At 34.7% G+C, this 22,503-nt stretch overlaps 3 protein-coding genes across 3 annotated transcripts; 1 reads left to right on the forward strand and 2 right to left on the reverse strand.

The window, feature by feature from the left end:
* Positions 1-3,385: 3,385 nt before the first annotated feature.
* Positions 3,386-10,915, reverse strand: LOC113501038 (NADH dehydrogenase [ubiquinone] flavoprotein 1, mitochondrial). The gene is made up of 8 exons (XM_026882015.1): positions 10,806-10,915; positions 10,438-10,656; positions 9,303-9,595; positions 8,094-8,324; positions 7,421-7,653; positions 6,859-7,062; positions 4,661-4,728; positions 3,386-3,953 (listed from the first exon to the last, which is right to left on the reverse strand). The coding sequence occupies exons 1-8, from the start codon at positions 10,852-10,854 to the stop codon at positions 3,814-3,816; spliced, it is 1,437 nt and encodes a 478-aa protein (XP_026737816.1). The 5' UTR covers positions 10,855-10,915; the 3' UTR covers positions 3,386-3,813.
* Positions 10,916-11,331: 416 nt separating this feature from the next.
* LOC113501039 (beta-lactamase-like protein 2 homolog) lies at positions 11,332-13,750 on the forward strand. The gene is made up of 5 exons (XM_026882016.1): positions 11,332-11,525; positions 11,624-11,747; positions 12,120-12,280; positions 12,630-12,952; positions 13,381-13,750. The coding sequence occupies exons 2-5, from the start codon at positions 11,626-11,628 to the stop codon at positions 13,654-13,656; spliced, it is 882 nt and encodes a 293-aa protein (XP_026737817.1). The 5' UTR covers positions 11,332-11,525; positions 11,624-11,625; the 3' UTR covers positions 13,657-13,750.
* A 261-nt stretch (positions 13,751-14,011) lies between these two features.
* On the reverse strand, positions 14,012-22,370 carry LOC113501037 (mRNA-capping enzyme). Its single transcript, XM_026882014.1, has 12 exons — positions 22,023-22,370; positions 21,052-21,188; positions 20,283-20,450; positions 19,829-19,932; positions 19,483-19,543; positions 18,924-19,175; positions 18,201-18,336; positions 17,645-17,790; positions 16,966-17,131; positions 16,576-16,676; positions 15,995-16,185; positions 14,012-15,199 (listed from the first exon to the last, which is right to left on the reverse strand). Exons 1-12 carry the CDS (start codon positions 22,206-22,208, stop codon positions 15,081-15,083), a joined length of 1,767 nt encoding a protein of 588 aa, XP_026737815.1. The 5' UTR covers positions 22,209-22,370; the 3' UTR covers positions 14,012-15,080.
* Between the last annotated feature and the right edge of the window lie 133 nt (positions 22,371-22,503).

Below are 22,503 nucleotides of genomic sequence, written 5' to 3' on the forward strand. Positions count from 1 at the left end.
AGTAACCTGTAACTCAATCCTTAAATATAAATTGATATACATATGCTGAAAGCTCGAGAATTACGATCATTACTATGTTACAGTATAATCATCATTAAACTACAAAAAAAAATCAAAAATAACCTATCAAAATATACTAAAACCAACCCTACTTAAGGCCAGAAACGTCAGTCCTAATACGACCCATATTATGACGAAGGTAACTCAATTAAGCGTAATAGAGTAATAGACGCATACCCTTACGTAATAACAACATTAGTTAAAAACCAAGAATATCTGGTTTACTAGTTCAGCGGTTACGTTTGAATTAATATCGTTAGTTAACAATAGAACGTGTAATAGCTGATCATCGAGTTCCAATTCCAATTTAATTCGAGGAAACTGTATTATGACGTAACTAATAAGAACGTGCTCACATAATGCGTTATGTACTAAGCCGATGTAATGTTATTACATTGTTTTATGAGAATGATATTGTAAGACCTAATTTTATTGTGCCTTGGACTTGCTTTTATAAAACTACGTTTTAACATTGAGTGGCTTCAACTAAAATGAAGCTAATCACTTGGTAATCAATTCAATTCTAAATTAAAATGTAAGATGAAAATTATTCTGTCAACCTGTCTATGACTTGACTATTAAGACAAATGTCATCTATGAAAAGTTCTTTTTTGTTTTTCTGGAAAAAAATCTGAATCCAATATGAGTTTTTATTCGAGAGGAATTTTTATTTTATTTTATTTTACAAATGTATCTTAAAAGCTTAAGCATTTGAAATAGATTTCAATTATGTTAATATTGCATGAAGACGAGACAATAGATATTTTATGCAGTTTTGACTTTCTGTAGGTCAGTCAGGTCACGGGTAAATTCTTTAAAATATTTTATTGTTACATTAGACTTCTATTATTACTTAGCAAATGTATCTTTTCATTCACGAAGTTTCATTGTCCCTTTAAAAATCGTATAAGGGTACGCGGATTTTATACAGAGCCTTGTTAAAAGAAACTTGACTTGAAAAGAAAACATGATGTCTACCAGATACCATCCACTCATCTATGGGAGAAAAGACATGAATAATCGAAAATAGATAACGTACTGAATATTTTTAAGATTCGATTTTCAGTTTAATTATTTATAAGACGCCTGGTGCAAAGCTAATATTATCTTATCTGTGGTCTGTAAGCTATAGTAGACTAATTTTTATTATATTTGTTAAGGAAATAAAAGTACTATTATTGTGATAAATAAGCCTGAATAGAGTGACTAGCTGGGTAGAGTTGAAGCCTAAGTTATTACGTACAGTTTCATACATAGGTACCTATGTCCTATACCTATTATAAAATTTATCTAAATAGTATTTCCCCTTATCTCTTATCTAAAAGCCTAAATCAAACAAATACCATACTATAATGGATATTCTCAATTTTATCAATGTAGTTAGGCAGGTATATAAGCGCTAAACGTGACTGCTATCAGCTATATTCTAGCACAGCTATTTAGAGACACAGATGTTTTCCGGAATCCGGAACATATATATCTAGAATACAATCAGAGTTTTCTAAATATAGTACAGTAGTTCATATTTATTAAAAAACTTTAGTTTCAAAAGGCCAACCTACATAAACATTAAATTAAAGATTTGTTTACGCATTGAAAATTCGAAATGTTGGTAAAATAGTTATTTAATATTCTTTCCAATATCAAACAATGTGGATACTAAATATTTTCAAACCGAACTGTCTGTTAAGCAGTAAGTCGGCTCGACCTTTAATCCAATAGAACAAATAATTTCCAAATTCTGTGTAATGTCAAGATCACGACACTTCCAGCTTAGGACACAGTAGGGACGGAAATGTGAGACAATACAAATGAGTGTAACGTGACACAAATATTTCAAGGGAATTTCTGGTTTAGAAAAAATAAAATTAGGGGTATGAAAACTAGACGTGCATGCATAAAACTGCATACATAATTTCACCATAATTGGTCAATCCGTTTCGGAGAAGCTTAACTAACGGCATTCAAAGATGAAAACAAATTTGAGCGTCGGAGGTTTGAATTATTACGCTGTATTATTTGTATTTAAGTGTAAAAATAATAAATTTCATAAGGCTATCCAATTTATAATTATAATGGATGAACATTATAAACTGATAGATAGATAGAATCCTTTATTGTACACCATAAGGAAAAACAATTTAGGACAATACAAACAAATATGATGAGTACGAAAGGCGGTCTTATCGCTAAAAAACAATCTGAGGTGGTGAGGTGATCAGCAGGAGATAAATGGCGTAAAATGTACCAAACTCAAGATTATGTAAAAGCCGATTCACGGAGTCCATATTGCTACGGGAAGGCAGAGGACTTTTCAGCGACACACCAAAATCGGCTTTATTTCATTGACAAAAAGTTCATAAATGTTACCACTGCGTCGATAGTTTTAGGGTCTATTTTCGTGTGTCATAAAATAAAAATGAGTCTTAAAACCTCAGGATAAGGTTCAAAATAACATACAAAATATAAATCTCAGAACATTTTATTTCTAATTACAATATTTTACAAAATTAACTATATTACTTGATCACCCGTATGCGAATATTACGCATAGAACGAAGCACAGATTACAAATACAAAACGAAAGTAAATGATTAATTTATATACATAATTCATTAAAATTCCTGAAAAAAAAAAATTAACACCGTGTGTTGTAAAAAAAAAAAAATAAAATTGGGCGTAAAAAGCGAATCATAAAAAATGCTTCTCCTATGCCCATTATCTTGAAAGTCTAATAAAATAATAGGCGTATTTGTAAACAACTATGACGTTAAGATCTCAAGGACTTCGTAAATTTTCGTCTCCTATATGAAAGTGATGGTTTTACAGGTAAGGGAAAAAGTATAAAAATAATATGTAAGCTTCAAAATCCCGGGTATCTATGAGATATCGTATTGGTTGTCATCACAATGACTACGTTATTAGATATTACCGAGTGTTGCAACATGTTGTGAAATAGGAAAACACAAGCGTTACTTTTCGTTTTCGACTTCGGGTTTTTAATACGCCAATCTATGTTAAAAAGATAAACAAGTTTTTTGGAACGCAGAAAAAAATATTTAGAATTAATGTACTGTTGTCACATAATCCTAAATACATTTTTATTAGTTTTGTTTTTTGAGTTTTTTTTTTATTTTTCTCTCGTATTTGTATAATAATACTATCTGTATAAGACAGACCGTATATTATATTAAAAAACATAAACAAACAAGTTGTTTTTCGTCTCATCCATATTAATCATTTACAGAGTAGTAAGCAAATGGAGTGATCATTCGCATTTAAAAATGAAATAGAATAGAGGTTCTTAGGGAAATAAAAAAGTCAGTTTCACCTCTTCCGAGAGCAAATGTATTTATTGCTATATTTATTTGTTGTTTTATTATGTAATAAATATGTTGTTCTGCTGTTAATACCAGCTACGTTGGCAATAGTTTCTCCATGTACACACTACTCACAATCCGTGTGTATAAGTATCTGTGGAATCATTCCCTATCTCCAACACGAGCAACACTACCGATATATATACAACACAACGATAATGAAGCAAACAACTTGATCAAACCAATGTTACAGTAGAAAACATCACGGAAATAGTCTAAAAGACTTTGTTGCTAGATCGAATAGATTCCTTAACCCCCCCCCCCCCAAAACGGTCATGAAGGAATCCTGTATTCCGAGAATGGATTGGTCAAGTTATTTTCCCGGCATGTAGTGTAAGTCAGCTAAGTAGTGTTGTAGTGTCGCAGTAGTGAGTTAGTGCAGCCGTTCGGCCTTGCTGGGCCCGTAGGTGCAGGCGTACTGCGCCATGCGCCGCTCCAGCTCGGGCCGGAAGTGACGGATGAGGCCCTGCACCGGCCACGCCGCGCCGTCGCCTAGCGCGCAGATCGTGTGGCCTAGGGAGAATACGGTATTAGAGACTAGCTATGAGAGAGAGTGAGAAAGTGATTTTGGGCAGCATTTTTATTTTTAATTTACTATTTATGAACAGGTTGAGATGAATGTACCGTCAAATATTAGTAAAAAAAAAAACTTTTGCCTTTTGTAACGTGTGTGCATCAAGCAGCAAGCTCTTTCTTCAGTTCAAAAAAAAATCACTATAGATAAATACATTATTCTTATGCACTTTTTTTAGGTCCAGTCCCTTTATGAATCCTTATCTCGAGCCAAATCACGAAAAGTCGCTCAAAAAATATCTTTGCTGACGTAAATTCTGTACTTTAGACTCTAGACTAGACTTTAGCGTTTTAAATGATGTTGTAGATTATAAAATATGTTAACAGTATGATAAGAATAACATGTTATTTATTTTTCGCGCATTTCGTTAATGACATCATCGTTCCCATCATATTTTGGTAAAGAAAGCAGACCGAGTACTAAAAGAATGTAACAGTATCACAAATACTGCTTATTTATATACTGCGTTTAATTGATGAAACGGTTTACTCACACGTATTTATAGGGATTGCCCGACTAGTTTCGGACCAACCGTAGTCCTTTTATCATGAGCCGACGCGGCGGCATTCGGATAATCCCGATAAATACGGGTCAGTAAACCGTTGAATACCAGAATATGAAAAATAATGCTAGTTGTATTCTTTACCTTCAATCTGTTTGGAGATCTCCCATAACATGTCGATTTCCTTCGGCGACGCGTTGCCATCAATGAATCTAGAGAAAATAAAATAATATTTGTCATATATTGACTACATATTCTATGTGAGTCCAGGGCATACTCTATAATGACTTTGTTAAAAAAAGTTTTCGAGTACCTATTTTATGTTCATTCTTCTCTTCTTTAGCCGTATTTTATAGTTTCATCAAATAAAGTGAATACAGCATCAAAAAACATATTCATTTTTACTTTTGTATTCAATTAAAAAAATGCAGCTTTTTATAGTTAAATGTTCAAGCCTTGAATGCTTCATGTACTAAAAAATCACAAGTCCGCTGTCCTAACTACTAACGCCTGTTACTGGCCCAATGTAAACGAGCCTTTACCTTTACAGCACGTGTTATTTTGATCGTAATCACCACGATAAGCGGCTTTGAGATTACTTTTGTATACACTCTTTGTTTGCAGAAATACATCTTAATTACTGCTATCTTATCTGCAGTTAAATATTACATGATTTATTTGAACAAATAAAATAACGTGCAGTTTTTGCAAAGTGGAAAGCTATTTAGTTTATTTGTGATATTTGAAGATTATTAAAACATTTCTCCGCAATATATGATAAAATAAGTTTTATTGACCTATAGGGTTAAGTGAAGATTATGCAATAATTGAACTGAGCAAGATTATTTTTTATTACGTCGTGTAGGACCATAGAAGCACAATAAAACATCACACCTTATTGAGTTAGGGCTCTTTCGAATCGTCGCCACAAGTATTTTAATCCCAAAGAAAAAAAGGAAGTTTAGAAAAAGTTAATTGTTTCATAATTACGGGGAGAACACTTGCAATTCGTAACATTATTTACTTCGCGATTGAATTATCACTTGGATGCAAAAAATCATATTATACAATGTTATTGTAGGTCTAGGGGCAACCTAACTCTAGGTTCAATACATATTGATATTTTAAATTTGCTCTAATGCAGAAGTTTGAACTGTTTTTAATACCGACTGAAACCTGCGGGGTTCATTTGCGGGGTAAACAAAAAAACAATCTATTATTCGTTATAATTTTATGTGAAGTATCGAAGTGTATCCTTTACGCAGGAATCTGTAACGAAATCCAGTTAAGTCCATTACGCTTGTGCGCGCATGAACGTACTGCGACATGTCTGAACTGTTAATAGCTTGATAACTGAACATGTTTGAACTAGTTCACATAATCAGGTATTCGATAAGCTTTTGTCTGAGTTTTAATCTAGATCACCTGAGTTATGATTGCCACAGTTATCGATTATAAACTAGATATAGTTTGCTCCTTTGTTTTCAGTTATTGTCTGGGTATAGTACACTAGAGTACTACTAGGTATAGTGTACTAGAGTATGATAGTTTTATCACATCCTAGTATATAGCTATCTAACCAAAATAATTTTATTTTTAATAAACTTCGAAAGGGAGGAGGTTCTCAATTCATGTGGTTTTGTTTTGTTAGTTCAGACAGGGTGAACCGATTTTGTGGTTTCAGTTTTTATTTAACGTGAAGTTGCTGTCATTTCATCAAGTTTATCTAAGTAGTTTATTTTATGTTTTTCTTGTTTTTTTTTTTTTGTGAATTGTTTTTCATTATAAATCACGTGGCCGATATATGGGCTGCTATATCAAGACGCAATGTATTTAATTTATATTTATTTACACTGGAGCTTTTCATTTGTCTAGTTGAGTTCATTATTTTCTTATTTTTACTTAATTTCTTGTGCGTTTTAAGCTATTAAAAGCATTATGGACATGGACTACTGTTAAGCGTTATGGACACTAGCGCCACCTAGTTTAGTTAAATGGTATCTTTGTACTATCAGCGTACGTCAAATCAGCTTGAATGTTTATCTGAAACCAGTGAAGACGGACTCACTAGCAACACAGGGTTTCGTAGAAATAGGCTAAAGATAAAAAATCGGTTGAGTTCCAAATCAATTTGTTGGATCCACCACCTAATTGAACAAAAATGTATGTCAGTAACCATTATCCATTATCCATTTTACACAAAAACATTTTGATTTCACACCTACCTAGTGGTCGTAGTAATTTCATAAGGCAAATTAGAGACGGCCTATAAACCAGCAGTAGACCAACCAACTCTGCAAAGACCAATGCAGTCAGCTGATTAATTGATTAATAATTCCCACCTGTATATGATCTTGTTCATCCAGGAGACACCCTCGCGACAGGGCGTGCACTGTCCGCAGGACTCGTGCTTGTAGAACATGATGAGGCGGGCGATGGCCTTCACGATGTCCGTGGACTTGTCCATCACGATGATGGCGGCGGTACCGAAGGAGGACTGCGCCGCTACTAGCGCGTCGAAGTCCATTAGCACGGTCTCGCATACGCTGGTGGATGGAATAATCACAATTAAATTATTTGATCTCTGACTGATGATAATCGTATTTTTTTTTATATAATTTAAGAATATTGTTGAATTATTCGTAGTATGAGTATGCATCTTAACAATAAAAAAAAATCTCTACTCTAGTTAAGAATTATATGGAGATGAAGAATCACTTTGAAGAATAATAAACGGAGAATTAGAGCAGCATTAAAGCTCTGCCTGATTGGAAAAAAAAACTCTTAAACTGCGGTCCCAACTCTGGTTTTCATGTGGATAAAACTTGATCACGCAGCAAATGAGGTCTAATTATGAACACTCTTTTTTACTAAAACCTATCTACTATAACAATAACAGCTCACTCTTTAGGTATGAGCGGCGTGGAGGAGCCGCCCGGGATGACGGCCAGCAGGTTGTCCCAGCCGCCGATGACGCCGCCCGCGTGGCGCTCGATGAGCTCCTTGAGCGGGATGCTCATCTCCTCCTCCACGGTGCAGGGCGTGTTCACGTGCCCCGAGATGTTGTACAGCTTGGTGCCGTGGTTGCGCGGCCGCCCGAACGACGCGAACCACGCGCCGCCGCGACGGCAGATGGTCTACAGGACATGGCTTTATATTATTAAAGGTACTACGTCTGAGAAGGAGCTAGATAACAGCAGGGTTGATGAAGATATCATTAAGAAATTAAAGTTAATCAAACAGTATGTTGTTATAGTATTCTTTATACATATCTTGAATCTATAATTTATACTAGTTTTATAAAGAGGCAGTATGTATATAAGTTTGTGACATTGTAGGTATTATATCCTACAATGTCACAAACTTACATGACATTGGAATGTTAGCGATTTTGGAAGTTCTTTTACCAATAGAAAGTAAAATTCTGTTAAAAGGAAAAGAGGCAAAATACATGTTAGTATTACCAGAAAATTATTATCAACTCTAAAGATTTCTACAATACAGGCATAACATAACAATAGTGGGTGAACATCAACATCAAGAACATTTAAAAGTTGAAAGTTGTTACAAGACTTACAGGCGACGTCGCAATAGTCTCCACATTGTTAACAGTAGTAGGACATCCAAAGAGTCCGACGTCAGCGGGGAACGGGGGCTTGAGCCTGGGCTTGCCCTGCTTGCCCTCGATGGACTCGATGAGCGCGGTCTCCTCGCCGCAGATGTAGGCGCCGGCACCACGGTGGACGAACACGTCGAAGTCGTAGCCGGAACCGCACGCGTTCTTACCGATTAGACCGGCTTGGTATGCCTGGAATTATGGTGAGAGGTTAATTATACAAAAATTATGTAGCGCTACTGATGTATATTTAACACTAGCACTTAATGTGCCTGTGTTTGACAAATAAATATACTTGATTCTGAGAATTTAATTCAGAAATAGAATTTAAAGAATATTTTTGTTGAGCCTGAGAAAATTGTGTTCTTTTTTATGGTTCTTTTCTGTAGAATTTACTTGTTGACAGTCATACAAGACTGGGTCTGTCGAGCAAGCGAGCGCTTTTTCGCACAGTGCGCGGCTCAATTTAACAACAAAAATAGTCCTGTTATTAGTGCAGGAACTATTTTGAAAACGGAAATATTTAATAAAGGCAAAAAAAAATAGCTTTTTGCAGCTTTGGAAAGTGGGACACTAAAACACGTTATTTAATTTCTTCATATACATTTTTTTTTGTGTATCAATTAGAAAGGTAACTAGGTAGAAATGCATCTGATGGTACATTGAGCGATACTTGTGATCTACGTAAATAGACTACAGTAAATACATAATAATATAAAACTTGTACAAAACAGTTGAAAACAGTATATGACATAGATACAGTTTGATGCCAATTTAATTACGACTCAAAACCCGTGGCGACTTGCTGCGCAGTACCGAAATCGTACGTCAGAATGGAGCAAAGCAATATTCTATGCAGCTTATTTTTGAAACAGACATCTACTTACTATAGATCTTTCATTACTTTTGGTATTGATTTTGCTAATACCAAATTCCTCTAAGACTCTATTTTATATATTGTATATGTGTGTGTATTTTTATATATGTATTTTGTACTCTATTTTGAAAATAAAATTTAACATAATGCAGAAATCGTCAACACCTGATAACACCTAAATGCTTACATATTTTGCTTAAATCAGCAAAGCATAGAAGTGGTACCAATTAAGTTATAGATCATGAATATATAGATATATATCTATATATATATAGATCTTGCATGACACTAACCTCAGCAATAGCAACCTGCAGGTTACTGGCCTCGTTGTAAAACTCTCCTCTGATATAAATGTAAGCTGCCTGAGCTCCGATAGCACGGCCAGCAATCAAAGCTCCCTCAACCAACTTGTGAGGGTCGTGTCGCATAATCTCTCTGTCTTTGCAGGTACCGGGCTCTCCCTCGTCAGCGTTGATCACCAGGTACTTGGGACGGCCATCAGACGGCTTGTTCATGAAAGACCATTTCATACCCGTCGGGAAACCGGCGCCGCCGCGGCCACGGAGGCCTGATACCTTCAGCTCATCTGGAATTTCATGTTGTTGTTTGAAGTTTAATTGGGAACTGACAGACAGAAGCAAACGTCTAGTGCAACTTAAAGAAATGGGGCCTAACAGTGGGATAGTGCAAGTCAAATATTCGTTTTAATTAAGTTTAAATTAAATATTCATTTTCTTTCATCTACAAATTTAATGAAGCCAATTAACATGAGCTGTTGAGTTAACTTATTATTGAGTTTATCTGGCAGATCAATTTATTATTAACTTTAGTAAAATAAAGATTTTTTTTCAGTACCTCACTTTCATAATTCACAGGAATACAGATTTGGATACAAAAAGCCAGTTTCAGACTTGTTTTAGATTTGTGTTTTGCAATAATAATTAAAATCTAACACTTAAGGCTAGTGAATTAGTTGCAGTTTTTGTTGCACAACTTAATGAGCTGGTAGAATATTGCACAACATTACACATATTGCACAATAAATATTACCCCAAACAACATTACCAACAAACAATTTTAGGAACACAGACAAAAAGTTTAAAAACTTCAGAAGAAACTATCAGGACAATTTATAAAAATAATGACATTATCAATCATTTTTTGTAAAGTTAAAAGAATTTTCAAGATAACCTTTATGAGGGTTGCAATCAAATGTTAGAAACATATTTAAATTGTGTACACAAAATACTTTTGTGAAAGGAGTTTCGTTATAATTTCAAAGTACTTGTAAAATATAGTCTGACCTACCCCAATAAAGTACGAAAACAGAGAAAAATAGTTATAAACCAATGCAAACTACCTACTTTCTAGAAAGCTTTTTAAATATTTAAAAACTAGACTATTTAAGATAGTCAACTGTATACTTACTGACAATCCAGTCGCTGCCTTTCTGTAAAATAGCCTTGGTCATGTACCAGTCGCCGCGGCACATTGCAGCCTTCAGCCTCCAGTCATGTCGGCCGTACAAGTTGGTGAACACCCTGTCACAGTCCGATAGAGGCGAGCCCCTAGTCTTGGCTGGTGGTGCTTGAGTCTGTTGGTTCCTCACAGCCACCGCATTGCTGTTCACCAATGGCCCAACAATGCCTAAAACGAGACGTCAAACTTATGTAAGCAACACTGCGCACCCTTATAATAACAAAACCATAGCTACCAGATTAACTGTTTTGTACGACCCATTTTGTAAATATAATGTAGATTGATATGGTAATAATTAGAAACTGGTGAATATGTACCAAATTGTGGTTTTGCGCCCTTAAAAAACCTGGTCAGCGCACCAGCCATTTTTTCCACGAATGTCAAAACTCAAAAGTCAATTTCTAGTCATTGACAAGATCACACTGACATTCCGACGTATTTGACGGAAATTGTAACACTTTTGATTGCCATAACAAAATACGCCAAGTCTTCTTTTTCGAAAATAACGGCATCCACACTAATTATTGACATTTTGTTAGCGAAGCGCTGAGTCTGTGCGAATGATTTGAAACCATATAAATTCCATGCTATTCCCAAGCATTGAGTAACATTAGTGACTGAATAAGAAAATCACCTATTATTTTATTAACATTGTTCAAGCGACAGATTTAATTAATTACTTTTCTTTTTTTTTTTCACTCGTTGTTATCGTTGGATTTACGTTCAAAATTTCGTAGATGTTAGTTCCAATACTTCCAATACCTTTTTACAGAAATTGATAACATAGATTTGATTCGGTTTCCAAACGAAAAAATAAATGTCACCTAGAAAAACATTCCAAAGAGTTTTCAAATCAAACGCAAAGTCAATCAAACCAAAGTTCAATTTCTGTAAAACAAGTAAATTGTGCTTGTTAAAATTCAGTGGCTTATTTAAATAATTCAACTAGTATACAGTGATTTGAATAAAGATACATAAATATTTATTTTATCGTCACTTAACATTCTAATTGGGAAAACAAATTATTATTTGAAGAAGTACGTAATTTATTACTTCGTATGTTCAAAGTTGATATTTATATCTTATCTTTTTTCGATGTCATTTTATAAACTTGGTTTATTTTTATTACTTCTAGACATGGCAGCTGCTATTCCTGCTGTAACCAAGCTTACTAGCAGGATAATAAGGATTTTGGGATGTAACCCCGGGCCTATGACCCTTCAGGGTACCAATACCTATTTAATAGGCACGGGAAAAAAGTAAGGCTCATTAACTCTTATCAGCTATAAATTATTATAAGCTTTTTATTGCGATTTATTGAAATATTCATAGTACCGTTGCATGGCAATAAACTACACAGGTATTAAAGATTTTTATTTATAAGTACCCTGATAGATCAAAATTTTTACTGATTTTAATAATGGACAAAGTACCTGCAGTACATTCTAATTGGGATTACCTGGATTATTGAAATAATAATAGTAAATATATTCACAATTTTTTATTGTATGTAGTCCTATTTTACACGCTTTAAATACCTATACTCAAACATAAATTAAAAAATACATCTATTTAGTAGTAAGTAAGGACAATATACTGTTTTATTTATTTTTTTCACAATTAAATTTCAGCCGAATCCTACTAGATACTGGTGACAAAGATGTACCAGAGTATCAGAAGCACCTTGCTGAGGTTGTGCATTCAGAGAAGGTTAATATTGAGCATATAGTTGTCACTCATTGGCATCATGACCATATTGGCGGCATCGAGAACTTGTATGGCAGTATTGCTAGTAAGTAAATGTGTAACCAGACTTTATATAATAATACCAGCCTATATAATATAAGGCCCACTGCTGGGCAAAAACCATGAGACTATACTAGACTTATTGTAGAAAATGCTTGTGGAATAATAACTAGGAACTTGACTTGTTAATAGAACTAAATTTTATCGTTTTTTTTTTTACAAAGTTTGTGTTTGCCATCAATATTTTTGTAGCAATCACATGTGGCAACTGTTTACCTATTTGAATCATCAACATATTTGCAACTAACGCAAGAGCTTTTCGTTATATACATACTAGATACATATAAAGACTAAAAAAAAGTATAAACTGATATACACTTATAATATTATTTCAGAGCAACCGAAAATCTGGAAGCACAAAAGGAACTCAGAGGACGAAAATGACGATCTACCGAAATCTATTCCAACAAATTGGTTGTCGGACGGCCAGGAAATTAAAGTAGAGGGCGCCACCGTCAAGGTACATCACACGCCAGGCCACACAACTGATCATGTGGTACTTACTCTAATGGAAGAGAATATCCTGTTCAGTGGAGATTGTATTCTTGGAGAAGGGACAGCAGTATTTGAGGACTTGTACACTTACATGAAAAGTCTTCAAAAGATATTAGACCTCAAACCAGATACTATTTATCCTGGACATGGTAATGTTGTGGAGGTAAATATTCGTTTCTATTTTTACTTGTTGTTTATGTTACAAATATTTTGTCTGTTGTTTTTGCCAAACAAATAACATAGGTATTAGGAAAGATTGAGTCAGTTGCCATCTGTGCAAACTACCCCAGGTTAGGCTTACTTGAGATGCAGGTTAAAAAAAATAATAATTAGGGGCATCCGCGCCGTACGCACTACTTCGCGACCATCTCGTGAAACCACTCAAATGATTAAAAACCTATTGGAATGCTTCTTAAAATTGTCGTGTTGTATCCTTATCTATAGATCTAAGAATAGATTTGAAGAGGTAAAATAAACAATTGTCTATATAGTGCAGGAAAATGTTTATTATTTGAATGATTTTCAGTACTCTATTATAAAGAAAATATTTTACTCCTATAAATATTCATTATCTATTTATTAAAATTTCAGGACCCCATGGAAAAAATCGAATACTACATCACACATAGAACACACAGAGAGAATCAAATTTTAGAAGCTTTAAAGGAAAATGCTGAAAGGCAGATGAATGAAATGGACTTAGTTAAAATAATATACACTGAAACACCTGAACATTTGTGGCCGGCGGCGGCTTATAATGTAAACCACCATCTTACTAAGCTAACCAAAGAGAAGAAAGTAATGTTTTTCAATGTAGAAGGTGAAAATAAATGGCAGTTTGCGCAAGTCACTCCCTGCAACTTATAATAGCCTTTATATGGTTAAAGTTTATGATTAAAATGTTGATTGTTTTATACACAGATTATTTTTATTAAAAAAGGTGATATTATTATGAAAGAAATACTGTTTAATTAATTGTGTCGACTTTATTCTTTAAGTATGCTTTACATTTTTATATATATGAAGTTTGCAGAATTATTATACAAGCAACGAATGTATAAAATTACATTTTACTACCCATTAGTAAAGTATTGCTTTATAATTTTGGTCCTTTGGAAGTTAACAATAATAATAGGAGATGTTCTATTTAGAGATTCTTATTTTTATCAACATAAGCAGGTCTTGTAAAGGTTGTTTCTTTAAATAAAAAAATAAATATAAATAAACTACTCATAGGTATTTATTTTATAATACTATAACATAACAATCCACAAATTATGATCACAACAAATCTGTTTTATCAAATCTCGACAAAGATCTTAAACAATACCAAAAGCCCTTTGGTTGTCGCGGTCAACCCAGGGGCAACCTGGGAAACCTAGCCCAGTAATTTATTTACAAATTAATCGTTTATCAAAGCAACCATTTTATGTAACACAGCCTACGTAGTAGTGAGAAATAGTAGTGCTATTTTAATAAAAGATGGTTTTGTGATGGTCTTCTAAATTGTTTCTTTCCTTTTTAACTATTCATAAAAGTCAGCATGGCTTTGTCTGCTTCACCGACATTCAGGTATTGAACAAATACTACAATGTACTTGTAATATAAAATATTTAACTAATTATTCTGTATAATTAACTAGTGAAACAACGCAATAGACTGCTTTATTTCTCATATATTATAATATAAAAACTTATATTTGTAGTTTGCTTAGCGCAGATATAATTGCCCGACATTGGTTCCACAGTACAAGGAAGATAAACAACGAATGTACGAATAATAAGTGGCACTAATTACATTTCAACTGATAATTTTTGAATTCAATGTTCCGCCATTGAACTACGCCGTAGTGTAGATATTTTCAGCGAATGGCTTTAATTGTTTTAACCAGATATGTTATATCATGTTGAGCCAAACAAAGACAATATGTTCACCAGGCAGAACAGGCAGATATAATTGCGATTGACTCTTTACTGTGAGAATTGAGCGCAGTGACCAACGGAGCTGTACGGTCTGATCGCGGCAACAATTAGCGAATCTTGATCACATCTATCGGGAGAAATTATTATTTTTTTGCTCAGTATTCAATTGTAATGTCAATCAAAATATCGACTGTGTAACTACGAAATTAATCCAAACATTTCATAAGGAAAATACACCCATTTCGCTTGTGACACTTTAAAATCTAGCTTATCTCAATTCTCTTAAACATCTCATTTATAACATTTTTAGAAAGAAACAAGTAATAACAGCGACAATCGTACATCTTTATTAAGAGAAATTTAACGTTGCTATCGTCGCATGCGTTTCGGCGGCGGCATCATGTCGGAGTCGTCGTGGAAACGGTTGTTATCAATGTAGTCTAATAGGATCTCCTTTGTAACTGGGTCTTTTATACTCTCGCAAACAGCTGGGAACAAAACGAAATAAATTTTAAATATCTTTGTTGTATTGCTAACTTCTTTCGGGAGGGTGAATCGATTCGTAACAATCGAAATAAACATTTTATCGATATAAAAAAATAATATCTATAGTTCTTTCAATAAACAGTAGTTTACATATTTTAAAATATAAAAAAAAATGTTAATTAATTGGTTTAATTAATTTACATTTAATTAAAAAACTAGGCTTTGAGCAAATTAATCAGGTTCCATATTAAAAATAGTATATCTAAATTACTTTAAATTGTTCCGAGTGACACGTAAAAATTTACGGCTTACTTAGACGATGCGAGAAATGTCATACAAGTTGTAATACATTGCTGGGTGATACTGCAATAGCAACAGAAGTGACTGACCATTGACGTCAATGTACCGCAACTCGCATGTTATTTCTCCTTAACATGCGAACAAGCCTTAAACGGCTTTAAGTCGATTACATTACTCGACTATTCGTAAACTAGCAAGCAACAAATAGTGTACCATATCGCATACTACATATGCAGAGCCGGATCTAAGGGCCCAGAGGGCTCGGGGCAACAAAGGACCTCTAGGTCAAAACTAATCGAGCTTTTTTAGATACTTTGGGCACACTTATTAAGACAAGGCACTATCCTTCTTATTCGTGGGATATTTTACCTTGGTGTCTACCGTGTTTTATTTTATTGGGATTGCTGGGCCCCTAGTCATAGTGGGTCCCTAGGTCCCTGGCCAAAATTGCCTTATGGATAATACGGCACTGTACATATACGAAACAATAAACTTACAAGTGGCAGTATTATAGCTGTTTGGGTAAGACTTGTCTGTCCGTTCCCTCATGAACACCCATCGTCCGTTCTCAAACGTGCACTCAATGATCTTGTTGTCTAAGTGTTTTATTTCTTTTGTCACCTTCATCGATGAGAATGGCTTATCCAGTTGACCGACATATAAAAAGCCGACCTTCGTTGGTAGAATACTGAAATTAATTACAAAAGATTTTATTATCCTATTTTTTTCTTGGATTTTTTTTTATAAACATACAATGACTGATATATTTCTGAGGTTTATTTATCATTTTTGATATATATTAGGTTTTAGTGAACCAATTTTTACCTTCTTTTAAGTAAATAAATGAAGTACAGACTGATAGCATAAGATAGAGTAATAACAACACTGTCAGTCTGTACTTGAAAATGATGGGCTTTGACTCTAAGTATAGTTAAAGCCCATCAGTTTTGCATATGAAACTTCTAACTAACTAACAAAGACCACTTTAGGTAGAGCCCAGAGTATTTACTACCAAAACATTATCGTCTTTATAGACATTGAGATAAGATTGACATTAGTGTGAATATCGATCACTCACCCTTGTCCACTCTCTGTAACAATTTTTAACTTAAAGTCTACACTGTTCAGGTTACTCGGCTTCCATTTTAAAACATCTTCACATGGTCCGGGTGTGTATCTCTGGAAAAGAATGATTTTATTGAATTCTGTGAACTGTTAATACTCAGTTTGACTCTCTTTTTTGGTGTTCGCACCTAAAGGTAATTTTGTCTTTCTACCAGGCTGTATCTAAACTTATAATAGCTGGATATTTCAAATTTGCACAAATTATATAGTTCTGTCGGCTACATAACATGTAACAACAAATATTTAAAAATTTCAAGGAACGCTAGGTACGGCCATAACATCAAACCCAAATGTCACTTCTTTCTATTTCCTAACGTTCCTGGTTCACAAAATAGTAACTAACCTCCTTAGACGGTTGAAATATGAGTCCATCAGGTTCATGCGATAGTGTTTTCGCAAACTTCTCGCCGAGCAACTGCCTCGCCATCGGGAGCTCCCAGAACTGCTTCAAACGTATACTGAATGGTTCCCGGTCTTTTCTAATAATACCTTCTTTCATAGCCTGGTGCCTATAATCATGAAACAATGTTATAAACGTCTTGGAATATACCAAAAATCCGTCTTAGCCTAAGTGGTAGAAATCGCGAATGATAGACTGGTCTTCAAGAAAAAAAGAGAGCCTTACTGACTGTTTGGTCACAGTTCAGTATCGAGTCTGTATTCAAGCAGAGTGAACACTTACCACTCCTATGAAATATTATACACAATATAAAAAATAATTCATGAAGTCGTGTCTTTATTTGGTTTTCATTCCAACTGTAATTAAAAAAAATTGTGATGGTAAAATAAATAGCTAAATGAAAAGGCGATTCTGACTGGTCCCGTATTCTGGGGTCTAGGTACTGTGTAATTCGGACTTGTATTCATTTAAAAGTTATCGATCAAATATTGATTGCTCGATTTGGGACACTCTACCGATGATGGATGGATGGATACTAGAGTGGCTTTGCAATGTATTGTAAATCGCTTGATAATTCTCGCTTCGTTAAAAAGAGGTTTTATTTCTAAGGTTGATACATTACCTAGGATTAACAATTTCGTTTTCAATGTAGCTCAGTCTGTTTGGATAGAACGGCAGCTTGCTTGTGTCCTGTCCTTCGAAGCTGATGATATCGTAGCACAAGTATCTCGGTATATCCTCGTTGCCGACTTTGTCTATCACCATCTCCTAAAAAGTAAACAGTTATATTTTGGTTAAGTCTTTATGAAGCTTTTGAGAGACCGGTCCTACTACTATTATAAAAAGCGCGAAAATTTATTAGTGTAGATGTATGTTCGTTAATCTTTTACGCAAAAGATCACTGAACGGATTATATAACCTAGATATAGGTTAGTTTTTATCCCGATATAATGTTACCGTATGATTATTTTCGAATTGAAGCGGGCTGAGCCGTGGCAAAAGCTAGGACTTCATAATTATGATACATGGATCCCTGCAATGGCTGCAATAAAGAAACAGTTTCGACCGAAAAAACTGACGAAAATTGCTTCAATACAAACTCATTTTTCGCAAAAACGGCCTTCCGAAACTATATACATATATAAATAAAACTAAATTAGTTGAAATAATGAACTTACACCATCAAGTAGAGTATTCTTCAAATGTCTTCTCCGATCTTTGCTGTGTAAGAACTTGAGACCGGACACTTTGAACACGCAGTTGTCTCTGTCTAGCATGTACACCTCATCGTCGCCGTCAATCAGCATCATATACCTATAATAAACATAAACGTTTTTAATTTTGAGATTAGTTACCAGGGGGCGTAGCTTAACTCTTAACTATTTAAAGAGTTAAGTTGTTACAAACTAGTTGTTACAGTTGTGGAAGAGAGACGCCGTGTAGTTTCTGTCTTGCTTCTACGGCAGCAACAAACTTCAAGCTCTAAAAGGCAGAATTAGGCTCTTGAAAATGATTATGAATGAAAATAGACTTTAAAACTATCCATTTAAGTTCCAATATGTTTGTCACAAAATTACTACTAAAATGCTTAGGCAATACCATATAATGCACACAATTATGTTCTTTATTTGCATACCATTAAAGTTTGTTTTAAATGTCAAAAAAAACTCAATAGTACACGCAGTTAATTTTGCGTCAGCTCAAAAAAAAGACTTGGGATACGCTTTTTTTTGCCAGTATCAAACACTAATAATGACTTCAACCCACGCCGACATATCCACGGCTTGTGGATATGTCGGCATTAAACCAACTAAAAACACCCCGGGCTTGTTTGCCTGAGCTAAAGCCACGGGATCACTCGCGCATGTTCAGCTCGACTCTGGAAATGGGAAAACGCTTACCTAACGCCATCAGCCTTCCACGACACCCGGTAAGGCTTCTCGTGCAGCTTCCTGAGGTTGGTGGTGTCCATGGAGACGGGCTGCGAGCCGGGGAAGCCGGTGCTGTCCCAGTCGCAGAAGCGCTGCGCCTTGCGCTGCACCTCGCCCAGGCGCGGCTGCGTCGCGAACGGCTCCACGCCGCGCACGCCCGGCATGAACGACTCCTTCTTGTGGGTCGTCTCGCGGCGCCCTTTGCCTTTGTGTTTGCGGTTGCTAGGGAACAAGTATTTGGGTAAAAATGAAGTAAGATGAAGGGAGATAGAATAGGAGAATATAGGAGATCAATAAAAGAAGAAATTATACGCAAGGTATAGCAATAAATTATATATAAGGTTAAATTCACTGAAAGGCAATTTGATAAGACAAGCAAATTCTCTAAAAGATAGCTTTCGAAAGGAGGTCGAACTGAGACTCTTTTCAACTAATCTCTGATTGATGATGGGATTCCATGAGATATTATGTAACGCATTATTTTTTGTATATTGTGTCTTAAAAATTCATGATGTAAATTAAAACTTACGTAGACGAGGGCGTATTTTGCGAATTACTTGGAACGTCGTCGTCACATTCCTCTTCCTCCTCTGCGGAAATTCGAAAACAACATTGAAAAGCAAATCCCAAAGCAAAAAAGTACCGTCTTATAACGTCACTTGTTGGCTAAAGATGTATTGACAACAGACGTCACACGAATTTTCATTTTACCGACAGTCTACAATCTCCATATTCTGTTTACGCGATAAAAGGAAAAAATACATATCTAATAGTTTTTGAATGTCTCTCTGACAGAATAATTCGAGTTCTAAGGCCTAAATCAAGATAAACAGGTTAAGTAATAGATTTGTATCATAAATATAGACTGAGTTTACCATGACACCAGTCGGGAAGTGGTGGTGCAGCAGGCGTTAGTTCGACTTCATCGTAACGGCGATACAACTCTTGTAAATAGTCCTGTTTGTATATACCAGGGGGCCTGAAACATAGATAGCCGAGTGGTTGAGGCCACCGCGCCAACCCCATTGCGCGCGACGTGCGACGCCTCTTTGAGCATGTGATTTAGATGTTTGTTAAATCTCTCACAACATAAAATCATTTTAATATACGGATCAAAACATTAAATACCTGATTTTTTATGAAAATATAAGTGCTTATAGGTCTACCACAACCTTTTAAAGTAAAACTATTGGAAAGGTGGAAGCGAGACGCCACTCTAAGTTGTGTACGCCATCTCGCTTCAACCACTGCAATATCCTTCATTACGAGATAGTCGGTGCCACATCGTATTTCAGATTATACTTTATGTATCAAGTTGTTTATACATACCTCATCCTTGAGAATTCATTGATAGCTGCCTGTACACTGCAATCTAAGTGTTCCACCATGTAGGAGACGAGCAGGAAGCCGGTCCTGTTGAACCCGTGGGTACAGTGCACGCCAATCATCTCTAAAGGCTTCTGGCTTACGAATCTGCTTACTAGTTGAATGAATTCTCTGAAAAAACCATACTAATATTAGAAATGCCAAAGTATCTCTATCTGTCTTGCTTTCACGCCAAAACTACTGAACCGATTGTTATGAGATTTGGAACACAGATCCACAGTCTAGAGCCTGAGACAGGCTATATTTTAACTGGAAAATAGAACTTTTAGGGGGGTAATGGGGATCAAAGTTTGAACATAGCTTTATGGGGACAACCAGTATTTACATATAGCAGGATTACACTACCACTGTAAGCTTAACATCTTTAAAAAAGATGCACAAAATAATGGCATACACAAAGGAATATTACAACTTACAACTGTTATCCATATGTTACAGCTTACTGGTTACTGACTTTGGACTTTGATAATTATTTAGTTGATAGTATTTCTACCATGAGTATAAATTTCCGTCAGAAAACAATTACCTATGCCTCTTTAAATACAGAACATACACTACACATTGAACATCCTTAGTAGACCTCGCTAAGAAATGATCTTGTTTGTAGGAATTGTTTCAATCACCATTGCATTTTATTTGTTCACAAGTCTTCACATGCGTAAACCATTTATACCTGTAAATTGTATTGTACCTTCTATAGTTTCCAACTTACCTAGTTTGCTCAGGTGATGGTGTTTCCCCATGACCACGGCATTGCATCTTCACATACTTACAACCTGCCTCTTCAACTTCTGACTTGTCATAAAACCTACTTGTGTTTGTCAGATCAATCCAGAGACCCAGCTTTATCTAAAAATTAAAAAATTATTTCTTTTATCCTCTGACTAATAATATTATGAATACAATTATCTGAGATTAAAGGAGAAAAATATTACTTTTTTAAGGTACACCTAAAAGGCAATAAGGCAATGGTATAATTGGTGTTGCTATGGTCATAAATTTGATGGACAACCAACTTTTGTTGCAAAAGGTATTTTCATTAGTCAATTTATATACCATCAGACACTTGACCAGCATTTTTGTTTTTAAGCTTTCTTCTTTTGAAGTTACAACTAAAAAAGGTAGAAAGAACAATCATATTCAGGTCATAAATCAAAGATTAGTAGAAAATCTGGCTACAGGGTGCTTTATAACCAATACCTCATTATATTTGAAGATACATAATATAATTTTTAATTCATTGTACATTTTTACATTGTTTTGAATTGTACATTTTGCAAGAAGAAGATTAAGAAACTTATTTTAAAATAAGAAAAATTATAATTATAGTAATTAGATACATTCTTTACAAGAAATCTCATTCTTCAAAATGAAAACACATCAGACATTTTCTCATATTCAAAGGTTAAGAACCTCTGATCTAAACAATATTATATGTCAACAATATTCAAGCTCATAGCAAAATTTACTAAAAATAGACTTTTATATCTGGGAAGACAATAAAATTTGTACCAGATGGTATTTTTAGGTCAACTATTGACTTTATATACTAAAACTTGCGACAAAATAGTTTTTTAGAGTATAAAGATATAAAAATCTTGATGTTTTAAACATATCGTGTGGTTGGTACATTATTTTTGTTAGTCTACTTTCGCAAAAGCTTACATACAACTTATTACTTACTTTCATACTTTTCATGAATGTAAACAACATGGATGGTGTGAAACGGTGTTTTTCTTGCACTTTATCGTTGAATTGAGGTCCCAAGGGTGTTTTAAAAGCAATAAACTTATCAGCTACGGTGCCCGTCGCTTTTCGTGGACATCTTAGCCACCTATTAGGTATTGGGCCCGGATCTCTTTGAGACATTGTGGCTTATATCAAGATCTATTCACTTATAACTCTAAGAAAGTAATACCAATTGTACTAAATACATTAGGTTAAAATTATACACGATGAAAGGTTTTTCTCATGAAAAAAACTAAACTGTCTGTCTTTGACAAGTCGACACAGCATCTTTGTTACTAGTGTTGCAAGTAGTAGGCAGCACCACATGCAAAAAATTGAAATCGATTTGTGAATCATTCTTATTTCTGCTTCGAAGGAATATAAATGAGCTGATTATTGATTGATATAGAAATGAAGCCTGCCATGGTATTATGGT

This window comes from Trichoplusia ni, chromosome 15 (genome assembly GCF_003590095.1).
Source record: "Trichoplusia ni isolate ovarian cell line Hi5 chromosome 15, tn1, whole genome shotgun sequence".
NCBI classification, from domain to species: domain Eukaryota; kingdom Metazoa; phylum Arthropoda; class Insecta; order Lepidoptera; family Noctuidae; genus Trichoplusia; species Trichoplusia ni.

Excerpts from the sequence above, each read along its gene's own strand:
- LOC113501039 (XM_026882016.1), top strand. The coding sequence starts at position 11,626 with ATGGCAGCTGCTATTCCTGCTGTAACCAAGCTTACTAGCAGGATAATA. Across the intron at positions 11,748-12,119 it reads TTAATAGGCACGGGAAAAAA|CCGAATCCTACTAGATACTG; the intron begins GTAAGGCTCATT and ends ATTAAATTTCAG. Across the intron at positions 12,281-12,629 it reads CTTGTATGGCAGTATTGCTA|AGCAACCGAAAATCTGGAAG; the intron begins GTAAGTAAATGT and ends ATATTATTTCAG.
- LOC113501038 (XM_026882015.1), bottom strand. The coding sequence starts at position 10,854 with ATGGCTGGTGCGCTGACCAGGTTTTTTAAGGGCGCAAAACCACAATTT. Across the intron at positions 8,325-9,302 it reads TGCAGGTTGCTATTGCTGAG|GCATACCAAGCCGGTCTAAT; the intron begins GTTAGTGTCATG and ends CCATAATTCCAG. Across the intron at positions 7,063-7,420 it reads ACGCCGCTCATACCTAAAGA|CGTATGCGAGACCGTGCTAA; the intron begins GTGAGCTGTTAT and ends TCCATCCACCAG.
- LOC113501037 (XM_026882014.1), bottom strand. The coding sequence starts at position 22,208 with ATGTCTCAAAGAGATCCGGGCCCAATACCTAATAGGTGGCTAAGATGT. Across the intron at positions 21,189-22,022 it reads CATTCATGAAAAGTATGAAA|ATAAAGCTGGGTCTCTGGAT; the intron begins GTAAGTAATAAG and ends TTTAATTTTTAG. Across the intron at positions 17,132-17,644 it reads AACGAAATTGTTAATCCTAG|GCACCAGGCTATGAAAGAAG; the intron begins GTAATGTATCAA and ends TCATGATTATAG.